A 22,366-nucleotide genomic window follows, 5' to 3' on the forward strand; every position below is an offset into this window, starting at 1 on the left:
TACAGTGCTTAAAGTATACAAGCTTATATATGTATATATAGGAAGCTTACAGTGATGCTTCCCCTTAAAAAACATATAATACTAAAATAAAAACTTTACTCTCATGTAAAAACTAGATAGCCCTTTAACAAAAAATTTATTTATTTATACTCCAATAGGATGATTCTGTTTCCTAAAATAAAAATAGAATGAATGAGGGATATTGGTATTTAGTGCCCATTATTTATTGTGCCTTCATGCAAAGATATTTCACATGGTACAATAAAGAAAACCAGATTTTTCATGCAGGAAGTGCCTCCAGCATTTCACACAATCTGAAGTATTCAATATTTAGTTTTCTTTTTAAAATATTAACACTGCATATGTTTAGTACCAGCAATTGCCCAAAAAGCTGTAGAGCAAGTAAGATGAAAATTTGCCAATATTTATAAAACAATGCATTTTAGGGGGCCTGTAAAATCAAGCATATTGAAGGGTTTACTTTTATTTTTGTAAGCAGGTGTCCCTGCTATGGTCTCTCTGAAAGGAAGTTTATTAACCCAAGTAACTTGGCAATTTAGCATCGCCATCACAATAAGAAATAAATTTAGAAAATTATTTTTGTATTTTCATTTCATACCAGGAGGCTACTAGAATATCTAAATGACGCAGGAGTTGTTATAAAACTGCCATATTTTTATCTAGCAGTTGTCCAAGCAGCATGTAAATGACTTGCTTTTTTTTCCACATAATGTCATGATGTAAAGCAACACCATCTGAACTGTTTCTATGGGCTCCACATTCAATAATTTGTTGGGATAAATTGCTTCCCTTCATTATAGTGTTACAAGACTGCAAGAATAAAAACACCTCTTGACAGGCAAAGTTTTGTTTTGTAGACCCTAAATAATCTGTATTTCTTCTTCCTAAACTTCACCAGTAATTAGCAGAAAATTTTTGGAAATTGAAAAGAAAAAGACTCAGTTCAATATTTCCTTGAGATGGTGCAAGTGAGCACCAAATGAACAGATTAATTCAGTGAGACATCCTGAAAGAGATGGAGAAGTATGAGTTGGTGAACTGTTTACCTTTGAAATTAAACCACTGAAAATGAAATATTCTGCTGTGCACTGGGCTGGATTAACCTCTATGCTGAGCTTCAGGTAACCCACACACCTCTCAGCACAGAATGAGAAGCGTTTGCTATAAAGTATTTGTCATATAAAAGCCAACCATTTCCTGCTGACTTATTTCTCTACTCTTTGATAGTGATATGGCAAAAAAATGGAAATGAAGGAGAACTGAATGCTCTTTTCTAAGTGCTGTATACATAAAATATCAACTGCAGTCTTATGAAGTAGGAAACCCTGAGGATTTGGATTCAAAATCTGAAATACTCTGTATTCCCCCCCAAGAGTGCAGGTGACTGTCAGGACAGAGGTGTGCTGTGACTACAAAACTGAATGATTATGCCAAGTGTGAATTATTTTTATTTCTATTTGCATGGTACTTCAATTAAGTTACATATTTGGAAACTGGATGGTATTCATTTAATCCCAATGGCTGTTTAGAGCTCATACTTCTTTGAGAATCAAACTTTCCAGCCATGAAGCAACATGTTGAAATCTGGAGGGAAAGTTTCTTTTGTGGCTTTGGAGTGCCATAAAAAGTGTGATAGAATTGCCACACAGAGCTATACATATAAGATTAATCTGAGTTCCTTTCCTGATGTGAACACAGTACAAATGGAGCCCTTTCTTTGCTTTTCACCCACATTATAGCACAATCACATCTGTCAAATTTATATTAACTACAGTTTTTCCTAAAGCCCTCAAGGCAAAAGAGTGTATGAAAATAACTCATCACACTAATTAAGTCCACTAAGAGGGTTGAAAATTAAAATCTACTCACTTTGAAAATCAAGAATAATACAGAATTTAAGCTTCTATATTACACCATCCAAAAATTAAGAAAGCATTAATGAATGCAGTCTTTAACTTTAAATTTTTAATACATAACTGAAGGATTTATATTTCCAAAGCTTTTCTCCTTTAATAAATGTATTCTAATTCTGAAACATCACAGAGTCATAATTTCCCACCATTTCTTCTTGAAGCCTTTGGATATCAAAGCTTAGCACTAAGAAACATTATTGAGCCACTGGCCCAAGTGCATTAGCTGCAAGTTTCACTTTCTTCCTGGGTCCCTGTGACAGTGTGACTTTGACAAACTAATCTGATGAAAGACAGTTTCTATGAGCCACTAAAGCCCATAAAGTACAAAAGCACATATATTTGTGCTTCCAATTTCAGTGCAAGTCAAACACATACTGAAATTTTAGGATGTCCTGAAAGGCTTTGCTGAATCGGGACACAAACACACCCAAATCTAAAATGAAATCACTTCCTTCCCTAAGATTGTTTGTGCATCATCCTCTTCCAAGCATCCCATATTCCTTCTGTTGTTGTCTATGCACTGGTTAAACAGGAATTGTTATACTTCCTATTTTAAAATCCATATTTTACGTGGGAGGGTGTGTGTGTTCCTTAAAAAACCTTGTTCCTCTCCTCCTCCTCCTCCTTTCATCCCTTTCCAAATGGACTTCAGTTCCTCCATCATCTGCTCTGAAAAGCTGCTTTAAGAGGGTGGTCATCTCTGAATAGCCAGGCCCTGAAAATGGCAGATCAACTTCTTATAACAAGGAAATACAGAACAGGAGTTACACATCAGTGTGAAACCCTTCAGAGCAAAAATAATACCATTCAAACTCTAATCTGAATGGCCTCAAGTTACCTCCCACATAGATATGTATACACACACAGCCAGACTTCTAAAAAAACAATAAACATTGTAAGCACAAGAGAAAGCTCTCTTGTTTTCTTTCATTAGCAGTAAAATCTTTACCTTCTACACCTTTTAATCCTAAAATAGTTATCATGCAAACTGTCTTAAACTCTTCCCTGTCTTCAGCAACAGGCAAACAGAGCAGTGACAGAACAGGGCTTTGCTGAGGGGAATAGTAGCAATGAATCCACCTGCAAAGGCAGGATTTCCACCGCCACAGATGGGAGAAAGGCAGAGCTGCTGGTGGAGGGAACTTGCAGAATTACAAGATACATTCCAGAAGCCAACTTGAAATATACCCTGAACGCTCTCTGATGTTGCATATGCACACACATGTGTGTATATGTATATACAATTAGAGATCTTTTTAAACATATGCACATAATATTTGTACTTTAAATACAAACTAAAGTACATACTATTTTAGTACATAAATAAAATAATCTACAATTTAGCTTTGTCACAAAAAGGTGAGAGGGTTACATTTATTTTACTGAACTAACATTTGGGCATGAAACAAGCTATGGCTACAGATACAACTCACAGACTTCAGCTGCATGGGCAAAAAAAGGATGAACTATGTTGCTCTCAACATTTTCTCCAGGACAGAAAATTTATTTTGGATTTCTCCTCCTGTGCAGGTGAGGAGTCACACCAAAGTCACTCTTCTGCTCTCCGAAAGTGCTGTGTATTCTTTCCATAAGGGATATCCAGTGTTTTAAAGGAAAGCACAGGATCTCGTGCAGTCAAGTCAGCACCCGGAGGAAACTGCCTGATTCAATTTCTACTCACTCAGACAGTCACTGAAGTCAAGTCTGCAGTGGAAGCATAGACCCATTTCTACTTTGATGTGCCCTCTGTTGGAACAATCCTCTTGCAAGAGGTTTCTTAATTAGATTTCTCCTTGGTTACACAACCTGCTCTGTGCAAAGTAGCAACTGAGATTTTAAGGATGCTGCAATGGTCAAAAAAGTAGAATAAGTCCAGTAAATAAGTATTATTACTTAACCATTAGTCTAAAGGTGAGACACCAACACAGCACTGACAAAAGTTCATAAGCTAAATGTCAGGGCTTACCTTAAATTAAGAAAATTAATCTGTATTTCTAGGCAAGGACACTCAAGGAGCCCTTTGCAATCAAGTGTTAGGTTTGTGTGAGGCTTCTGTTCCTGAGCTTCACATGGCTGGGCACACTCAGGACCTGGAATGTGCAGCCCCTTTGGGCGCTCCTGGCAGGAGGGCAGGAGCACAAAGACCTGAACTGGGCCAATGGAAGGTTGAGTTCAGAACAGCCAAAGCACCTGAAGGTTTGCTAAAAGGCACAAATCTATTTCATGCAAGAAAGATCAGAGTAGGAAATTACAATTCTGGGTATATACAGCTGCCTACAAAATCCTGAGCAAACCACAACCCAGGCTGACACATGGGGAGCATGTTTTAAAATTACAAAAACTGAACAGTTCAAGTGTCAAAAACACAGTTGAAATTTGTAGGTTTTAAATACAATGATCTGCAGCTTAAAAAGGAAGTACAAAATATATGATGAGTATATGACATTTCTCTTCTACATGCAACACAAGGGAACAAATATATTTCTTGGTTATATTCAAACAAATCAGCAATAAACTGAAGTTAGAACAATTATTCTTGCCAGGATTACTTATAAGGATTCTGACAACTATTTGCAACCAGCACTGAAATATCTTTAGTAGAAGATATACAGCAAGGGGAATAGTATACGAAAATTAATACATGGAGTCTTGCAAGCATTACTGTCATATTTTCCTTTGGTAAATACCTGCTCTAACTTGCTTCAAAGCAACATTTATAAATCAAATTATTTCCCTCATTGCTTTCTGTTGGTTCCAAGTTACTAAGTTCAAATGTTAAACTAATACACTGAAAATGAGGTTACCAACCTCAAAGGCAAACACACACTCTTCTCTGTAATGGAAAAAAGGTTCCTTGTCCAAAGCAGTGTTCCTTCCTCTTCTCCCTTCATTTTCAACTAATTGGTTTTTTGTATATTCAAGTTATGTTTCCTCAAGCATTAAAGCTAGTTTCTAATCCTATATACATAATTTGTTGAAAGATCATGAACTCTTAAGAGAAACTGTCCCAACTGAAGGCAAACAAATGAAAGGCAAAAACACATTAAAAACATAATAATTAGATTTATTATATTATAGTCTCAATATATTGGTTTATAATTGCTAAATATTTTCAAATTCCACTGCTACTTGATGAATATATAAGTAATAATAATTGATTTTCTGACTTTTTAAAACCCTCATTCAGCTGAAATTTGGCTTTCTTTCCACATTTTCTCAATGCCAAACTCTGCAACTTTGCATTTGAACCTGATCTGCCTTGATTTCTAATGCAAAAAGCAGGAAAATTATGTGTGAGAATTAATACTCCTCCATGTGCTTTTCTTCATTGTCTCTCCCAGGCAAGTTCCCTCCTCAGAGCTCCAATATTTAGCACAGCAAAACACTGGAGAGGACTTTGTCACTCTGCAGGAGCAATTCTGGGGCATTCTGCAGGACGTGGTGTCCTCTTGTGGCCCTGGAGGTTCCCAAACCTGAGCCAGGGAACTGAATTCCAGTTCAGTGCTCCTGTTAATCACAGAAAGACCTTCCAATGCCACTGACATTTAGAACAGTCACATCACCTGCAACCTCAAACAGTGCATTGAAGACATGCAACAAAAAACACCACTCAGGAACACACCTGAAGGATATAAAAGCACCAACACCATTTTCCAAAAGCTGTAAAATAGTAATTTTTAGCCATTTACACGTTTACGTATTTTTTACCAATATGTTATTTGGGCATCTGAGAACACTGAGGATTTGTAAAGGATACGGAAACCATAGATGGATGTAAGAGATAATTTTATAAGGGATTTCAGCTCCTGAAACTGCTCTTCAGGCACTGATTCAAGACTGCAGTGATTAATCTAGAAACAGGAAGACAGCTCCAGTTCCATCAGAACAGTGTAACTAATATCAGAGAGAAAAAATGTCTATTGAAATCTAAGTGAATCTTCAAAAGAGAATGTGCTTTGGTAGTCACTAAAGTTAAAAAAGCAATACTGAAAAAATAGTATTGGCAATATCTCTTCTACTGTTTATTGACAAACATTTGCACGTGTAACATCCTGCACAAATCCCTCATCCTAAACAGAAGGTTCTACAGAATTCCATGACAATGCATTCCCCTATGAATTAATTAATTTTACCCTGAATTTTTAACCCTTCAACTTGCCCTGCAGTGGAAGGAAGGGACATCTCAAGGCCATTAATCCATCTCAGTCAGTCACAGAGGCAATTATTGTCCAAGGAGTGACTGCACAAAATGATACAATATTCCTAAAGGCAACACAAACTGTGCCATAGACAGGAAACAGCCCCACTAAAAGGACATAAATATGCCTGCACAGAGTGCTGTGCAAAGAAGCTCTTGTGTGACAAACTGAGGTAAAAGCTCATGCAAAGCTGATGTGAAAGTATCACTGAGTTACTTAAAAGTTATTTACATCAGCCAGCCAGAAGTCTAATCATTAATAAACTAAATATTAGTTTATAATCACTAAACTAATATACAGAAGTATAATCACAACTGTCTCATGTCTCATCACAGCAGCCTTTCAGGAGAGCAGTGGATGGCACCCACTTCTTACTGCAAGAAATAAAGATACTTTTTCTGAGACCTGATACGACAGAAAGTGACTGTGGGTTTATGCAGGATTAAGGTAGAACTTTGGCTCAAAGCTAAAGCACTAAAAGAATAAGCAATGCAAATTTTTTAATGAGTTGTCCAACTGATAATTTTATACGCATCAATTGTGCAACTGAATTTGTAACTCAATTAGTATTTAAAGTAATTAAGGATGAAAGACTATCAAAAAAAAAACCTTAAAAGGCGGCTTTTGTAATTTACTGAAGTGGCTGATATTCCATCACTTCAAAAAAGCAGAATTAGTTATGTAACAAAGAAGAAAATACATTGTTTCTATTACAAAACCATCCACTAAAAATTAAATGACATATGCATGTCTTCTAACAGATGAAAAAAAAACCAAAAAGCTCTGGTAAGTGTGTTCATTTCCTGGGTTAGCAGCAATGAACAACCACATTAACTGGGGACTTCATGCCAAGCAGAGAGACCTACAGGTTTCACTGATGAATTTCAATACATTTATGTCACCACACTTATTCTGTATTCTGTTTAAAGAGCAGTTGGTGAAGAGCACAGGAAACACATGAAATTTAGACTGATACTTTTTGAATTGACAGAAATATTTAATGAATTGCTCACCTCTGTTAATTGCTGGCATTTTTGGAAAAAAATGGAGTAGAGACTTCATTTTACACACAGAGCTGTCCAGTACGATTTTTGAGGTTGTGTGCATTTGTTTATTGTGTATGCCATGAATATTTCATTTAATAGAACCAGTTTTCTTTTCAGTAAGTGGAAAAATAAATGCATTACCTACATCAGTGAATCTGCACCTGGTAAAGGGAACACCTGTATAAAAATAGCAGGTACTGTCTAGCAGGTGTAAAAACATTTATGAGTCACCTCTTTTTTGTGTGCATGAGTAAGAGAGGGTTTTTTCCCCCCCCAAATTCTACTGATACTGTGAGTTCTTTCAAGTACCTTGTTTCCAATGGCCTTTTTTGGTGGAAAGTTGAAAGTCCTCACTTGCTGGTATTTATTCTGCAATTTGTGATGCAAGCTTCTGAACTCTGCATACCTTCGATAAACATTCCATTCATCATCCTTTATCCTGATATAAACCTGCAAAACACACACAGGGAAGGAAACAGTAAGACAAACCCTGGGATGGTGCAGCTCTTCACTCCAAAGCCTCGTGTGATGCAAAGCACGAGGAGCTCCAGAGTCCTGCAGCCACGGGGTCAGCTCTGACTGTGCACTTGCTGCTTCTCTCCTACAGGTCATTACCCTTATTCTCTCTCTCCTTCCTTTTCCTTCTCTTTTTCTCTCTTCCTGTGATTTTAATCAAGACAAACACAGCTTGCTCATTTTAACCTGACTCTGGGGCAGCCCTGGCAGCACTTTTGTTACCATGGTTTCCAGCATATTCCACTACCCAGTGACCAAAGGAAAGAAATAATTTAATACCACTATAAAATTGATTTCTGTGTCCTCAACACAGTTTTTCAACTTTGTAAATTAGCTTTGTAGCATCAGAATTGCAAAACATAATTCTATCCCAAGTATGAAACTTAATTTACTTTCTAACAAAATTACATGGAAAACTGAACTAGAAATTTTATTGTTTGGAAAATAAACTCAGTTCATTCTTTCGGCTTGTATAGGACATTAAGTATAATTTAACACAGCTGTAGTTTTTGTGATTCTGCTTTTGTTTGCCACTCATTATTTCATGAGCATATTACCAATTACATGCTAAATATTCCCATTCTCTGGGAAAATTTCATGGAGAAGTGAAAGACACTGACAGAAAACTGAGATTTCACTCTTTTCTAGGGAACAACCTTTCCTCTACAGGAATGAACCCACCACAGTTTAGAAGGATGCTGAAACAGCCCATCAGAAACTCAAGATCCACAGTCACCTTCTCCTCACCTTCATTCATTCTTGTGTGTGTAATAATCTCAGTGTTCTGCATCAGAAATTTAACTGGAATTGTCCTGATGACCTGCACTGCCCTCCTGCACCAAAACCCAGCCATTTATTAGCAAGCTGTAAGAGAAGGATCAGGAGAACCCTGATGTGCCAAAGCAGCATCAAGCACATCACACAGTGGGCAGTAATAACTGTGGTTTTGGGAACACTTGGAAAAAATGAAATTTGGATTTGGATGTGGCTGATTTCAACAGCTCTTTGTGGTGACTGGAACATCAACATGGTCCTGCTCCTCTAGATCTGACAAGTCCTTAGAAAAAAAATTCTACTTTAGTAAGGACTTGTGGTGTTTCAGAGCTCAGGTGATGTCAAGTGGATGTCTCCTCCCACAAAAGCATCTCCTGGAGCCCTCCTGTGCTTTGGTCTGGAACAAGCCCTCTTATCCCTACAGAAACCTCATTTTTCAAATTTATAGGAGGCTTCTGTCTTTGCAACAAAACACAGTATACCATGCAAATACCATGCAACTTCTGCGAAATTAGACTATTTCAGTGTAGAAAATATGAATATATTTTTGACTGGAATACTCTAATTCCAAAAAAGTAATAGTATAATTCTAAAATTAGCACATCTAAGAATGCAAAAGATTGTGAATATTGTCTGAATTCCAAATGCATATGTAAACAAAAATTCATCTGGCTTTGGTAACAAGAATTCAGATAATGATGGAATCACAAGAGTAAGTCTGCAAGAAGTATTCAGATCTCTTTTTCACTTTGAAAATAAAGCCTGGATAATTAAACTCCTACAGGACCATCTGTTTTAACAATTAAGTACATCTTTCAAGGCAAATGAAGGGATATGAGAGGCAAGTGTTTTGCATAATTCTAATAAAATTTATTTAATGTAGTAAAAACTATATTAAAATCTTTCTTTACCCAGATCTAACCCCTCTCCCTGCCTGTTCTCACTTCAACCAGTTATTGTTTGGAATTTTGTGTACATTCCCAAGATTCATGATTCAATTTCCCTACAGGGGGTGGAGACGACAAAAAAACCCTGAAATTATTTTTAACTAAGTTATTTAATATGGAAATTCTAATTTAACTGAGCAGTTATCTTTGCACATGTGATTTGGTGAATCATGCAGTTCAACATTACCTGTTAAGCTGTAACCCATCGTTAACTAATTAAGGAATCCTGTACACTGTAATTGAAATTTTTAAGGACTGCAAAACCACAGATTAACTTCTTAGATGAAACCATTAGGAAATTTCTTGCTGTTCTTCTATGTACATGGATATTGATTTCATCTAGACAGTAAGAAATGAAAATGCAACATTTGGAGCCCTGTGCCATATTGAATCTATCGACAACCATATAATAGAGCAGGAAAGTTATATTACACTTCATGATCCAGTACACATTTAAGCCTTTATTATCTCAGAAGGGAATACTGTTCCCAAGCCAAGGTATTGCAAGGCAATGCAAATTCTTTTGGGAAATCAAACTAAGTAAATACTAAATATTAAATTATTTGGATAAACTTGTCCCAGTCTAGTCATTTAATGCATATAGTTATCCCCTTTTAGCTCAACTACAGGTCATACAAGCACAGGAAGATCAGGAGACAATTATTTTTGGAGACAAAATTTGGAAACGATACTGATAATACTAAATCAGTGCATGGTTTGAAATTGTCCTAGAAGTCACTAGGATTTTCCTTCAATGTATCCACAGTTTCAGTCATGCTCTTTCCACAGGAAATCAGTGACCTCTGTAGTTGCCAAATACACTTTGGTGTCTGTTTGCCCCAAATTCTCTCACTGCACCGTGGAGGACACTGACCTTTGCTACAGAAATACCTTGGCAGATGACATACAATTACAGAACAGTATTTTAGGATCACATTATAGAAAGTTTAAAGGACTACCCTTAGGCTTAGTCTCTGATCAATTTAAAAAATCAATTCTAAATCATTACATTTCTTTTCTAATGCCTGTTTTCCTGATATCATCCACTTCCTAACCTAGTTAAGTAATTGTCAAGGTAATGAAAACATTCAGACTAAATCAAAATCACCAGTAGAATGCTCATTTGTTTGTAGACAAAAGATTTGGCTTTAATATTCTCTTGAATATCAAAAAATTAGTTACATAGTTTCTGATTGCAATTTAGGAGCACTTTCCATTTGTGTCTCACATGTAAAGGTTGATTGGAAATTTTTCTGTAGCTTTGATTTACAGCAGCTCAAAGAAAAATTCCAGTTAATAAGTATGTGTAATGAATTACTCTGTTATTTTCTCATCACAAACATGTCTGAAGTCAAAGATGTGGAGAGCAACAGCAATAACAGTAGTAATTTAATATTGTGTTGATCAGCCAACCACCTGCTAACTTAATATTACTGAAATGCCAGAAATCTTCTGAGGATCAATTTGAAAGCACTAGTTTAATGATTGCATATTGAAATGAAAAATCCTACTGCCACAGTACTGCCCTTGGAGCCAAAAGTTTCTTTAATAGGTTAAGAAATCTTTAAGCAGTTCTGAGTCCAAAATGCTGTTAACAAGTCCTGGTAACAGACTGGTAACAACTGACACAGTTCCTCAGTACTTCTGTATAAAAACTTGAGGAAAATAAAGCACAAATGCTCAAACTCCAACCCCTCCATGTCCAGTGTCCAGCCCAAGTGCCTACAATGAGCACTCGCCCTCCAGCTCTGCAGAGCCCAGGGTGGGGCTTTTCCTCTTTGATGCAAGAACATGGATTGGCGTATTGAGGGTTCACTTGTGTGTCCCTCTGAAGTACAGTGGGCAGAAGAGATACTGGCTGGGATATTACAGAGTCTTCTTCTGGTGCATTCCTGGTTAGAAAAGTTCCAGATTAAGCCTCAGGAAGGATCTTCCCTACATGAAGTTACTCTTGAATCTTCCCTGCAAACACAATGGTCGCATTTCCTGGTAGGATGATCTGAAAAATGAATTCTAGCCAGAGAACTCTTTTCATGTGAGCTCCACAAACACAAAAATGCTGAAGTTAAAGTCCTTGTCAATCCATGGCTCATTCCAGAGGCAGGAAAAGCATCAGAAAGGGAGGGAATAATGCTAATGGAAGGGGAGCAGCCAAAGACTCAACCTTAATGTACCTCTTAATTATTCAAGAACATTAAATTAAAGAGATTTTGATCAAGTTCACCATTTAAGAAACAGTTGTTTTCAGTGGTTTGGGACTACCTTTTCTTCCTTTTAGGAAAGCACATTATGAAATAGGAGCAACAGATTTCAACCTGTTTAGGAGGTTTCTATCAAAATTATATATGTCTGCACTCAAGACAGATAAAAGAAGTAAAAGGTATGAATCCAAAGGGGAAGGATATAGCAAAAAAGGAAGAACTCATTTCATTTCTTGACTTCACTTGAGAAGAATGGGACTCTGTTTAGAATATAAACTCAAGCTCAATTCTCCAAAGTTACCCCTGAAGTGTGAGAAACAAATACAAATGCAAGTCATATTTTGACACAGCTGCAGGATGGTATTTATGGTTAAGTTTCCCCTTTGAAAACGATCCAGTTTAAGAATTTCTGCATAATGAAAAACAAATGGAACAATGAAACTTTTCAGCTGTGATATGAGCAGCTTTTTGTGTGCCACAGAGACATAATAGGAATTAAAGTGAATAAGCTCTTATCTCAATATGACCATTTTATCTACTTGCACAAAGACTACAAATACTAGAATACATTTTGTTACGTTCAATCTTCAAGGTTTTGCTATTTAATTCATAAAAATGAACAATACAGTGTCAAATGTATGACACAATGCACATCAAAGCATGAACCTTACAAACAGCCAATATTGTTCTACTAAAGAGAACATTGCCAAGCATTTTAGGCTCATCCCCAGTGACACACATGCAGAGTCATGTTCTCTGTGCTGCAGCCCCAGCTCTGCTCCCCTCACCACAGCACCCCAAAGTGCCTGGAACTGAAGAGCAAAGGCAGCACTGCCTTGGCTTTGCTGGAGGGGAGCAACAGTTCTGGTCTTTTTATATGCAAGTCCAACCAACACCAAAAAAATCACTCAATAATATAATAAGCTCCTTATGACAGTGACATGTGATCTATAATAACCCTAAATAATTAACATCATTTCACAAACATGCACTTTGAACCAATACAGTCATTGCAATGCATGACAACCACTGCAGTGAAAGAAGGTTCTGCAGAAGAGAAAATAGGTAAAATGACAGAAGTGCTGCCTTTTTCTCCAAACAGACTATTTTGGATGCTCTGGTAAGGGAAAGGAGGTTATCTCACCATTCATTTTCTAAGAGAGTTTTTATTTGAGATGTTTATTGGATCTAAATTATTTGCTTCTTTCTGTAGCAGTTATAAAGTTATCTGAAAATAGAAATTCTACTTTTGCTTTCCTAGTATTTTTTAATCCAGCATTTTAATAAGCAAATCAATGTATTAAATTGTATCATGGTTTCCTTTAGAAAATAAGTAGAAAATAAAGTCTTCAAGGACTGATCTCATCTTGTATACTCCCTCCAACACAGTTATTTAAAAATCTTTCTCCTTTAAGCTTTCTCTTATGCTTCTCTGACACATTCTGGGGTCCCACTGCAGAAAAAGGGGATTTCCACCTTTTTGGCTTCTGCACTCTCAAACCTCTCTGTCAGAATGCCACAAGTTGCATCTTTCTTTCAAATTCTCCAAATCATTCTACTTCATTTTCTTCTCTACTTGCCCTGAGCTGCACTGAAATGGAATATGATTACAAGCCTATTTATTTCTCCTTTTTGCCTGCTTAGTGCTGCAGCTGCTAAAGCCAACCAATTCATCATATCTCAGGAAAATTAAATGCAACTTTGTGGTTTATTTTTGCAACCCTTTGCTTACCTTTCAACTCTTAACTGCCAGTCCATTGTCTCTGTTGTTAAGACTTGGGTCTTTGATGAAATATTAAGGCTGTGCTGGTTTATGTACAAACTAAAGGTCAACAGGGAGGCTGCCCAGCCCTGGCACAGCTGCCCAAGCAAGGAGTGGAGTCACCACCTCTGGGGGAGTTAAAAAGATGTGTAGGTGAGGAACTTAAGGTCATGCTTTAGTGGTGGCCTTGGCAGGGCTGGGACAGTGCTGGGACTTGATGATCTAAAGGTGTTTTCCAAACAAAATGATCCTATGCAAACAGCCCTTCATATTAAGGAGTAATGGAGAGGAAAACATCATTGAAAGTAATATAAAAAGAAATATTATGAGCAAATATCTTGGTCAATATTCATCAGTAAGACTGAAGATAGTCAAAGGAATAAAAAAAAATCATAAGAAATATTTATTGATTATAATCTTAGGGAGTCCTATTCAGATGCAAATGGTAACAGTCTTGTCTGATTAGCATGTTAATCTTTAATCTTATTTGGTTTATAATGTAAAGTGTTCACTGCTCTGCAAACAAGGCATTTTTGCAAGAAGCCATTTAAATATTGATATCACTTTAAGAATCATAAAATCTCAGTTTCATTATCTTAAGTGTCAGGCATTGGTAATTATAGCAACAAAAGGCATGACTAATGTCATTTGCTGTACACTTCACAGGGAAGTGGAATCCATATGTACACAGAAAATAAGATACTCTACAGTTGAGAAATATGACAAAATAATATCATTGCAATAATCAACTTGCTTCACAGACACCAAAGGAACTGCATCTAACTATCACCATCTAGAGGTAAGATGCAAATGCAAAATTCTGTTTTATTCTGATCCAGATTCTGTCTTTATCTCTGTGAAAGTATCAGGCAAGAAACTATTTTCTAATGGTAGGCTGACTGAGCAGCATCTGCTACACAAAAAGGTGGGGATCAAACTGCAGAGAGCACAAACAGCAGTCACCAGAAAGCAACTGGTTAACTAGAGAAGACACGTTGTTTCCAAGAGAAGACTTTGGACAGCACGGCCCTGGTTTTCAAAGTCACCTCATACTTCAGCTGTGTGTTTAAAGCACTAGGCTTCCTTAACTGGTCCTTTGTTCAAAATATATTAGTTTCTCCATAGGTGATTAGCTCCTTTGATGCTTATAACTAATCAGTTTGCCACTCAGTCACAGCCACCACAGACTTTGTGAGAGAAGAAGCCTCTGAACCCCCTTTTGGAGAACTGCGGTCGCTCTGATGTCCCTGATAGAAGAAACAGTTGTGACAATCCAGACTGAGCTCCTGTCACAGCCCAGATAATTTCATTCAGTGATGTCTAAACAATCCTTATGATCTGTTGATTTCTAATAAGAACATCAACTGGTCATCTAATTAATTTTTCTACTCAGGTGTAAAATTAATTATAGCAGTAATCCATCAGCACTAATGAACGACAAGACAGTAGTTAAGATCTAAACCTGAGGCAAAGCAAATCTGAGCAAGCATAAGGAGAGAGGATGTGCTCTGAAAACATGCAGAATGAGCTTGCCATGCATAGAAGATTAGCATTAGTAGAAGGAAATATATTTCATCATCATAGTTAATATTTTCATTTTAGGACTAAATTAGCCATTATTAGCATAACTTTACAAGGGCAACCCATGTTTAGTTATCCTATGACCTCCAGGTTTCTTGCACCCTCCTCTTACAGCCAGGCACACTCATTTCAACAGTTCAGAAAATTCCTTGGGGAATTATAAAGTACATTTTATTCAGTACACTTAAACAGGAACAAAAGTCCAGTGACACTTACCCAGAAAAACTACCTTTCTTCCAAAATGTTGCTATCCAGGAATTTCCTAAGAAATAAGTCACGTCTTTGTGTTTGGATTGATTTGTCTTCATGCAATTAGCTCAATTAGTTTCTAGCCCTTTGTAAACTTTCAGTATTCACCCCAGTTACACATCGTGGACAAACCCACCGTCATGCACCTGGTTTGAAACTGCAGTGGGTGCTCCAATTTGCATTTTGAGACAGTTAAAACCCTCTGCATTTCCTTCATGATTTGAAAGACTGCTATTGTGTTCCCCTCTCAGCTGTCCTTCATGCAGGCTGAGAGTTCCCAATATGCTCTTCACTGAAAAAGTTTCATTTTTCACCCATATTCTTTCCATTTCTGATATATTTCTTTGGAGACAACTAGAACTGCACACAGATAAACCAGAGATTATACACAGCAAAACAGAGTTTTCTATTTTTCTCTCTCTTTCCTAATGACTTGTAACAAATTGGTTTTTAGATCTACCAAAACCCTTTTAAAAATTATGTCAGATTAGCTACTTTAAAATCTTCTGGTATGCAAGTCACAAACTATTTATCAGTCATTTTCCAGCTATTTCCTCTTTAAATTCCTGGTACACTGCATGTGGAGATTTATTCTTTATTTCTTCAACAAGATCTTCTACTGGTATCTCTTTTAAAACAGACAATCTGCTCATTCCCCACAAGCAATAACCCAGAATGGGAATAATGCATAACAACTCCATGGTGAAAAGAGATTTTAAAACATGCATTTTTCTGTTACTATTTTATATTCTGAGAAAACAAGTGAAAAAATAATTTTCATTGAACTTAATAACTGAGCTGAAGTTCATATCCAATTCTAAATAGCTTTTCCCCTAAAATTTATACACCTTCTAATTGTTGTAACATCCACAGCTGAATGGCTCTGTTGAGTCTTAAGGCAGTAGAGACAGAGCTGAGCTGTGAGCACTGAATTATCTGCTGCTCACAACTGTCCCCTCAAACTCAGTCATTCAAATTGAGCATAAAATTGGGCTGTTTCTAGACCTTGTTTTTAAGTCCTTAAGATCCATAACTAGTTCATTCTGCCAGTTAAACATTACTGCAGGAGCGCAGTGTAACTCTGCAAATACAGAGGTCTGATTGAAATTTCCACATCTAATAGGATTCATTATAAAATGTTGCTTGCTTTCCGAGTTCTGAGCTTGACCAGAATCCTTAATCCTTTATAGAAATTAAAGAAACTATTTGATGGTGGGAAGTATGTGACAAGTGTGTTTCTGGAGCTGCACTTTTTCCCTTCTACATTCCCTGAAGAACAACAACTGGAGTGTTTCTAAGCATGAAAGATGCACTGATTCTGAACATGACAACTAAAACCAACAAAAACATTAACGTGACACAACAAGAAATGCTGTGAAATGCCCTTCAAAGCATCATTACAAATCTGCATTCAATTAAATAAAATAAAATAAGATTTTAAAAACCAAACTCCAGAAGACAACTCCTGCAGGAGTCTATTCTTATCCAGGTCAGGCCCTCCTGATACGCAAATTAACATGTCCTTAATTTCTTTTCCTGTTTAAGAAGAACAGGTGCAGAATTGGCATTGACTTGGGAGAGGCACAGCAACCCGTATTTACTTCTCCTAATTCTTATATTCTTAGGAAGCATTTGTAAGCCCATGAGAACAGATGACAGATCCTGTGGAACTGGTAGGTTCATAATTTTCTAGACTACCTGAGGAACTCTGCAACTCTTTCCACCTTCTTTGGTCCTTTTCAAGGCAAGTGATACATACACAGTAATTCATTTTCTCCTAGAAAAGACTAATTTATAAGCAAAAAGGGACTGAAGAGGCAGAACAATTCTGAAGTGCATCAATACTAATGGTGACACAGCAAGTCTCCACTGGCAGACTGTCCTGCCCTTCCCATCAAGTGAAATGCTCCAGAGGTACCCAATTTCAAATCAGCAAAGGTTAACAAGGTGGCTCATAACAGGAGGGGAGAGGAGGTCAATCTCTTTAGCTTTCTAATGATAGCAAATGCAGAGGAAATCAGGCCATGTTAGAAATCCATTTACATGAACTGCATTTGGAAAAGCAGTGGCCAAGGTCCCTGCCCTTCTGTACCACCTTCATTTAGTAACAACATCCTACCTTAACAGTATTACAGATAGGATCTAATTTTCAGTCAGATTAAGCAGCCAAGGCTAATTTCCAATTAGCTTTAACTACAGTTGTCAGTACTTAGCATATCTCAAAATTATGCTTAACCAAACCAAAATTTCAAACTTTGCCTGTTCCAACTGGCACACTTTGACTTTCTTCAAAGTTCATTTAACATCTTTTTCTCTGATTTAACCAGCACAACCAAGAGTCAGTTTTTACACCTTAAGTTATGGTCACCGAAGTACTCACAGAGAGCCTGAACTCCAAAAGATGTTGGTAGTGATCTCACCAACATCAACATTCTGCAACATTGTTACCTTCCTTCACATTGGTATACCCCAAGTAAATTCTCATATTGCTTATCCAGAGAGTTATACATGCATTTTCATTTTCTGCCATTGGAGAAGTAAGTGATAAAGCAGTAAAATAATGTTTATTATGAATAAGAGGACTCTTGGAAATGAGCTCAATCATTCATCCTAATTGCACTCCCAGCCCTTGTCTGTTCAGTACATACTGGTAGCCTGGTAAATATCCTCTTCCACAATTTCAACACTGAATCAAATTCCCTGTAATCAGGAGCACATGTTTTGGCATAGATTTAACAAGATAAATGCACAGTGTTGTTATCGAAGCTGTTCTGAAGTTTTATAAATTAATGCTTTCCTGGTCACTATAAAGCATAAAATATAAATTCAGCAAGCACATGACCACATAATTGATCAGAGATGTGGCAGCCACTTCAAATGTTTTATCATGTGCTATGCTCAGAGTGTATGTTTACCTCAGAAAATTTCTTTTTTCCACATACACAGTTGGCACAAAACAAATCTATTTATCAGACAGATACTCTTCCCAGTCACACTTCAGCTACTGAGACCAGAAACTGGTAGGAATGCCCTGAATCTTTCCTTCCATAAGGAGAGATCTCAACAGGTACAATGAGCAAAGTTTAATAAGAATTATGGAAGCTTTAGGTCACTTCTAGAGGATGTTCTTCCTTGCTTTTTTTTAGCTATTAAAAGACAAAGTTGAGTAAAGGTACAACAGCTCACCAGAAGAATTCTGCAATACCCTCTGCTGTTCTATAAGTAAAGACAAACCAGTCTGACTGCATTCTATGTCTATTCTAGATGGCCATTATTTAACTTTTCCCGTTACATATATCTGTAAATTGCTACTGTGAATAGATAATGAGTAGGGCACATTCAAAAGAACTGGCACATTTTTCAAATATAGCAATTTTGCACACTATAAATGTCCAACGTGGAGTTTATACTGTAGACATAAAGAACCCAATAAAATTTTCAAAATTGTCATTTTGTAGATCCAGAATTTCCAATTCTTTAGAAATTTATAGTATTTTTATTCCTTTTTCCCTCTTCTCAAGAGGTTTATCCTTCAATCACAAGTTCTTTGTTTTCCATTGATGACAAGTAACAGAAATCTGAGAGGAACCTCTCACCCTCTACTCCCTTCAGCAGATTTTGGGTGAAGTTCTGAACCTCTTACAAATTGAGAAACTTGGTTTATCCCAGTATTTTCCCTTTTGAAATAGAACGAGCAAAACACACACAGTGTATGTGAATTGTGCACACTTGCCAGGCTTTCATGAGGCCACTTGTATAGTCATGTTCAGTCAAACTGCAGGACAAGTCCTGAACTCTTTAGAAACTAAATTTGATACCAAGTTACAAGTAAAATCAAAACCACATTAAGTTCTTCAAAGAATTCACAGAATGGGTTGGGTTGGAAGGGACCACAGCAGGTCATCTGGCCCAACCTCCTGCTCCCACAGGCTGGGAAGAATAAAACAGAGCCAACCTGGGACACAAGCAGGAGAAACCAGAGCTCTTCAGTGGCCATGGAACTGCAGCATCATTAGAGTGACAGAGATGTGGTGGGATGAGATGCTGCTGCTTTAAGAGCTCCTGTGCGGGCAATGAGTGTCTGGGGCTCAGAACATGCAGCTGGTGAGGGCTGAGTGGAGGAACATGTGAAAGCCAGAAAGACAAAAATAATCACTCTTGTCAACAAGTTAGGTTTCCACACACACTTGTGCCTCTGAATTTGATGGATTATTTGGTGAGTTTGAACAAATTACTAACTGTTCCATCCTGTTAGCTTTTCTTTCCATGACCTAAAGTCCTATTTTTCATTGTCTTTTACTGGCCGAAAGGTGGGTGTTTTCCTGTATTTTTCAACTATCTGCCAACACTTCATAAATGATTCAAAATTCTACAAAACCCATCATTCAGACTGAGAGGAATGTTAACAAGGTTCAGCAATCTTGTTCAGAACTAACTACAAGTGGCTGAAACAAAAGTGGAGAAATTTCGCAGCTGCTGATAATCCACAAATAAAGGAATGCAAACAGCCTGGCACAGCATATTAAATACTGTTTCAAGTTTGCTCTGCCATTCTGTCTGTGGAGGGTGTCACTGCTGAACCAAAAATTCAGGAATCAAGGGAGAGTATCAGCTTCTACCTAATAAAGGTTCAACTTCAATAATGCAATGCTTCAACTGCAAGTCAGGCCAGAGCACAGACTCCCAAATTCAGCCCTGTCTGACACAGAGCACACCATGAACACATTCAATGTCACACAGTGCAAACATTTTTCATCATTCAAAGTGGGGTTTTTAAGTGAAACTACTATAGTAAGCCACGCCTGTGTGTCTGTCAAGCAACATTTCTGGTCATTGCTATCCCCAAAATTGAAATAAAACATGTACATGTACATTGAAGAAGGCATTACTGATTAATACTGAATTGTTGCACTCCCTGATCAATGAAGGCAGGTTATTATCAGGCTTCTAAATATTAAACTACTAAAAGTCAACTCCCAAAATATGCTATTTGGATAAGCAACACAATCCTATGACTGAATACATATGAAGTTACTGTTGGCTGCTCCTTAGCTGATCTCTAATGAAATTATATGGATTTCTTTAAATTATTCAAATGTTCTATTTCAGTCAGAAACTTCTACACAAAATCTGTGTTAAATGTATCACTTACCTGATAAACATGGAATGCATTAGCAGCTTTTCCACGCAGGAAGACTGAGGGAATCCAAACATTGATCAGAGCACGATTTGATCTGGGAAGGAGAGAGAAAAACTTAAAATAGGGAATCATATTTATGTATATGAAATGCAAAGCAACTACAGCCAATGATTCAGATAATGAGCAAAGTGATCAACAGAGCAACTTAATATTTCAAATGAAGTATCAGAAAAATTGGAGTTCTGCCTGAACTTTTTATACATATTGTATTTAAAATTGTTCCCTAAAATTAACCCAACTGACACAGAGCACTAATACAGAGCACTGACACAACTCCTTCTGCAAGTTTTCTGGGGTTTGTTTCTCTTTTCACAGCATGGATTTGACAGCATTTGATTATACACATGGAACAAAAATTATTCATTTCATCAAATTCAACATTTTGGTCCACAAAACTCAACTAAATTTAAACTCCCTGCATTCAACATTATTAAAACTACACTAAGTCATGGACCATGCAACTCTCCATACTTTTTAACAATGGAATACCCAGCCAAGAACTGAATTATTGGAAATAACAGGAAAAGCAAATTCTTGAATCTGTTTGCTTATTCTTCTTTCCCATAAAGACAGTATGAAGAGAAAAATTCATGAATTATGATACTTACATTTCGAAATCTGACAAACTCTGATCTTCAGATGTTTGACTCAAATCTCCAGGGACCTATATTGACAAAATAGAAATAATTCCCACAAACTGGTTATTATGTTTTCAATTCAGAAAGCATAATATTATAAGGAAATTACAATTCAACATTCAATTTTATAAATGCCAATAAAAGCTATTACTGAGAAACAATAAAAGGAAAACATAATTGTTTGGAAGGATTGTGAACATATCACACTTGTGAGTCCTTAAGGTTTTGTAAAGAAACAACAATCAAATGCTATCAAAAATACCAAGTAAGATGTTGAGAGATCTGTTTCTTACAAGCTATTATGTATTTCATCATGAGTTTTAGTTGTTCCAGAGTCTATTCTACACTGCCACAAACAAACACTCACTGGCCCTCTCAGATCAATGAGTTCTTGTCTCATCTGGGACACCAGAGCTTCCTTGGCCATCAGGGCACGGTGCAGCCTCTCATTGAACTCAATCAGCTCCCCGTGCATCTCAGCCACCTGAAAAGCAAAGCCAAGAGGTCATTGTGTTCTAAACTTGAAAAAAAAACCAACACACTATGTAATTTCTTACATGTATATCACATTTTATTGATACTTTGCTTTATTTTGCAATACTCTCCAAGCAGTGCATCTCATTGCTAATGCATTAGTTGGAACTGACCATTAAGATCAGAGATTGTTATAATTTTGACTCATGCCTTGAAATGGGATTCTGATATTGAATTCAATAGGACAAAATAGAATTCTCTGTCAAATTTTATTCCTATCAGGGGACATCCTATGACAACTGATTCTAATAAAGTACTCATTAACTTTTGTTCTCAGTTTAATTCTTCAATGAACACAGCCCTCGACAGGTACAAACTAATGACAATATTCTGCACTGGGAGTAATGCAAAGTGCACAAACTGCATTAAACTTGTCAATAATTCATAAGTGATGCATTCTGCACTGTTAGCTGGAGTTTGAATAGGACTGAAGCTGGCAGTGCACTCATGCCAGGCACACCTGAGGGTCAGAGGAGCCTGAATGGCACTGGGGCACAGGTGACAGCACAGGCTCTCTGTGGCCTCCTTGGACACCAAGTCTGGCTGTGTCTGTGCTCCCCATTTTTGAGCTAAGAAAGCACCAAGTGGTGCAGGATGTTTCTGGAGTGACAAGGGTTGGATGAGCATTAAGGACATAAAGTGTACAGTGGTTGGAAGAGAACAGCAGCAGTCACTGGCTGGCCCCTGCAGTGGGGCTGCACCAGCACTGTCACACCTGCTCCCAGTTCCAGCAGCTCTGGAAACTCTTCGTGTCACCCTCCAAAGCTCAGGGAACAGCAGAGGCA

The 22,366-nt window shown here is 37.2% G+C and overlaps 1 protein-coding gene across 2 annotated transcripts in view; it reads right to left on the minus strand.

The window, feature by feature from the left end:
* The window catches only part of SNX29 (sorting nexin 29), a 98,441-nt gene that overhangs the window by 37,082 nt on the left and 38,993 nt on the right, over positions 1 to 22,366 (minus strand). For both annotated transcript variants that reach the window (XM_071570749.1, XM_071570750.1), the window contains exons 16-19: positions 21,415 to 21,531; positions 21,018 to 21,073; positions 20,362 to 20,443; positions 7,489 to 7,629 (exon numbers count right to left, since the gene is read on the minus strand). In XM_071570749.1, coding sequence (XP_071426850.1) covers positions 7,489 to 7,629; positions 20,362 to 20,443; positions 21,018 to 21,073; positions 21,415 to 21,531 — 396 coding nt within the window. The remainder of the gene's footprint in view (positions 1 to 7,488; positions 7,630 to 20,361; positions 20,444 to 21,017; positions 21,074 to 21,414; positions 21,532 to 22,366) is intronic.

This window comes from Pithys albifrons, chromosome 16, assembly GCF_047495875.1.
Source record: "Pithys albifrons albifrons isolate INPA30051 chromosome 16, PitAlb_v1, whole genome shotgun sequence".
Lineage (NCBI taxonomy): Eukaryota > Metazoa > Chordata > Aves > Passeriformes > Thamnophilidae > Pithys > Pithys albifrons.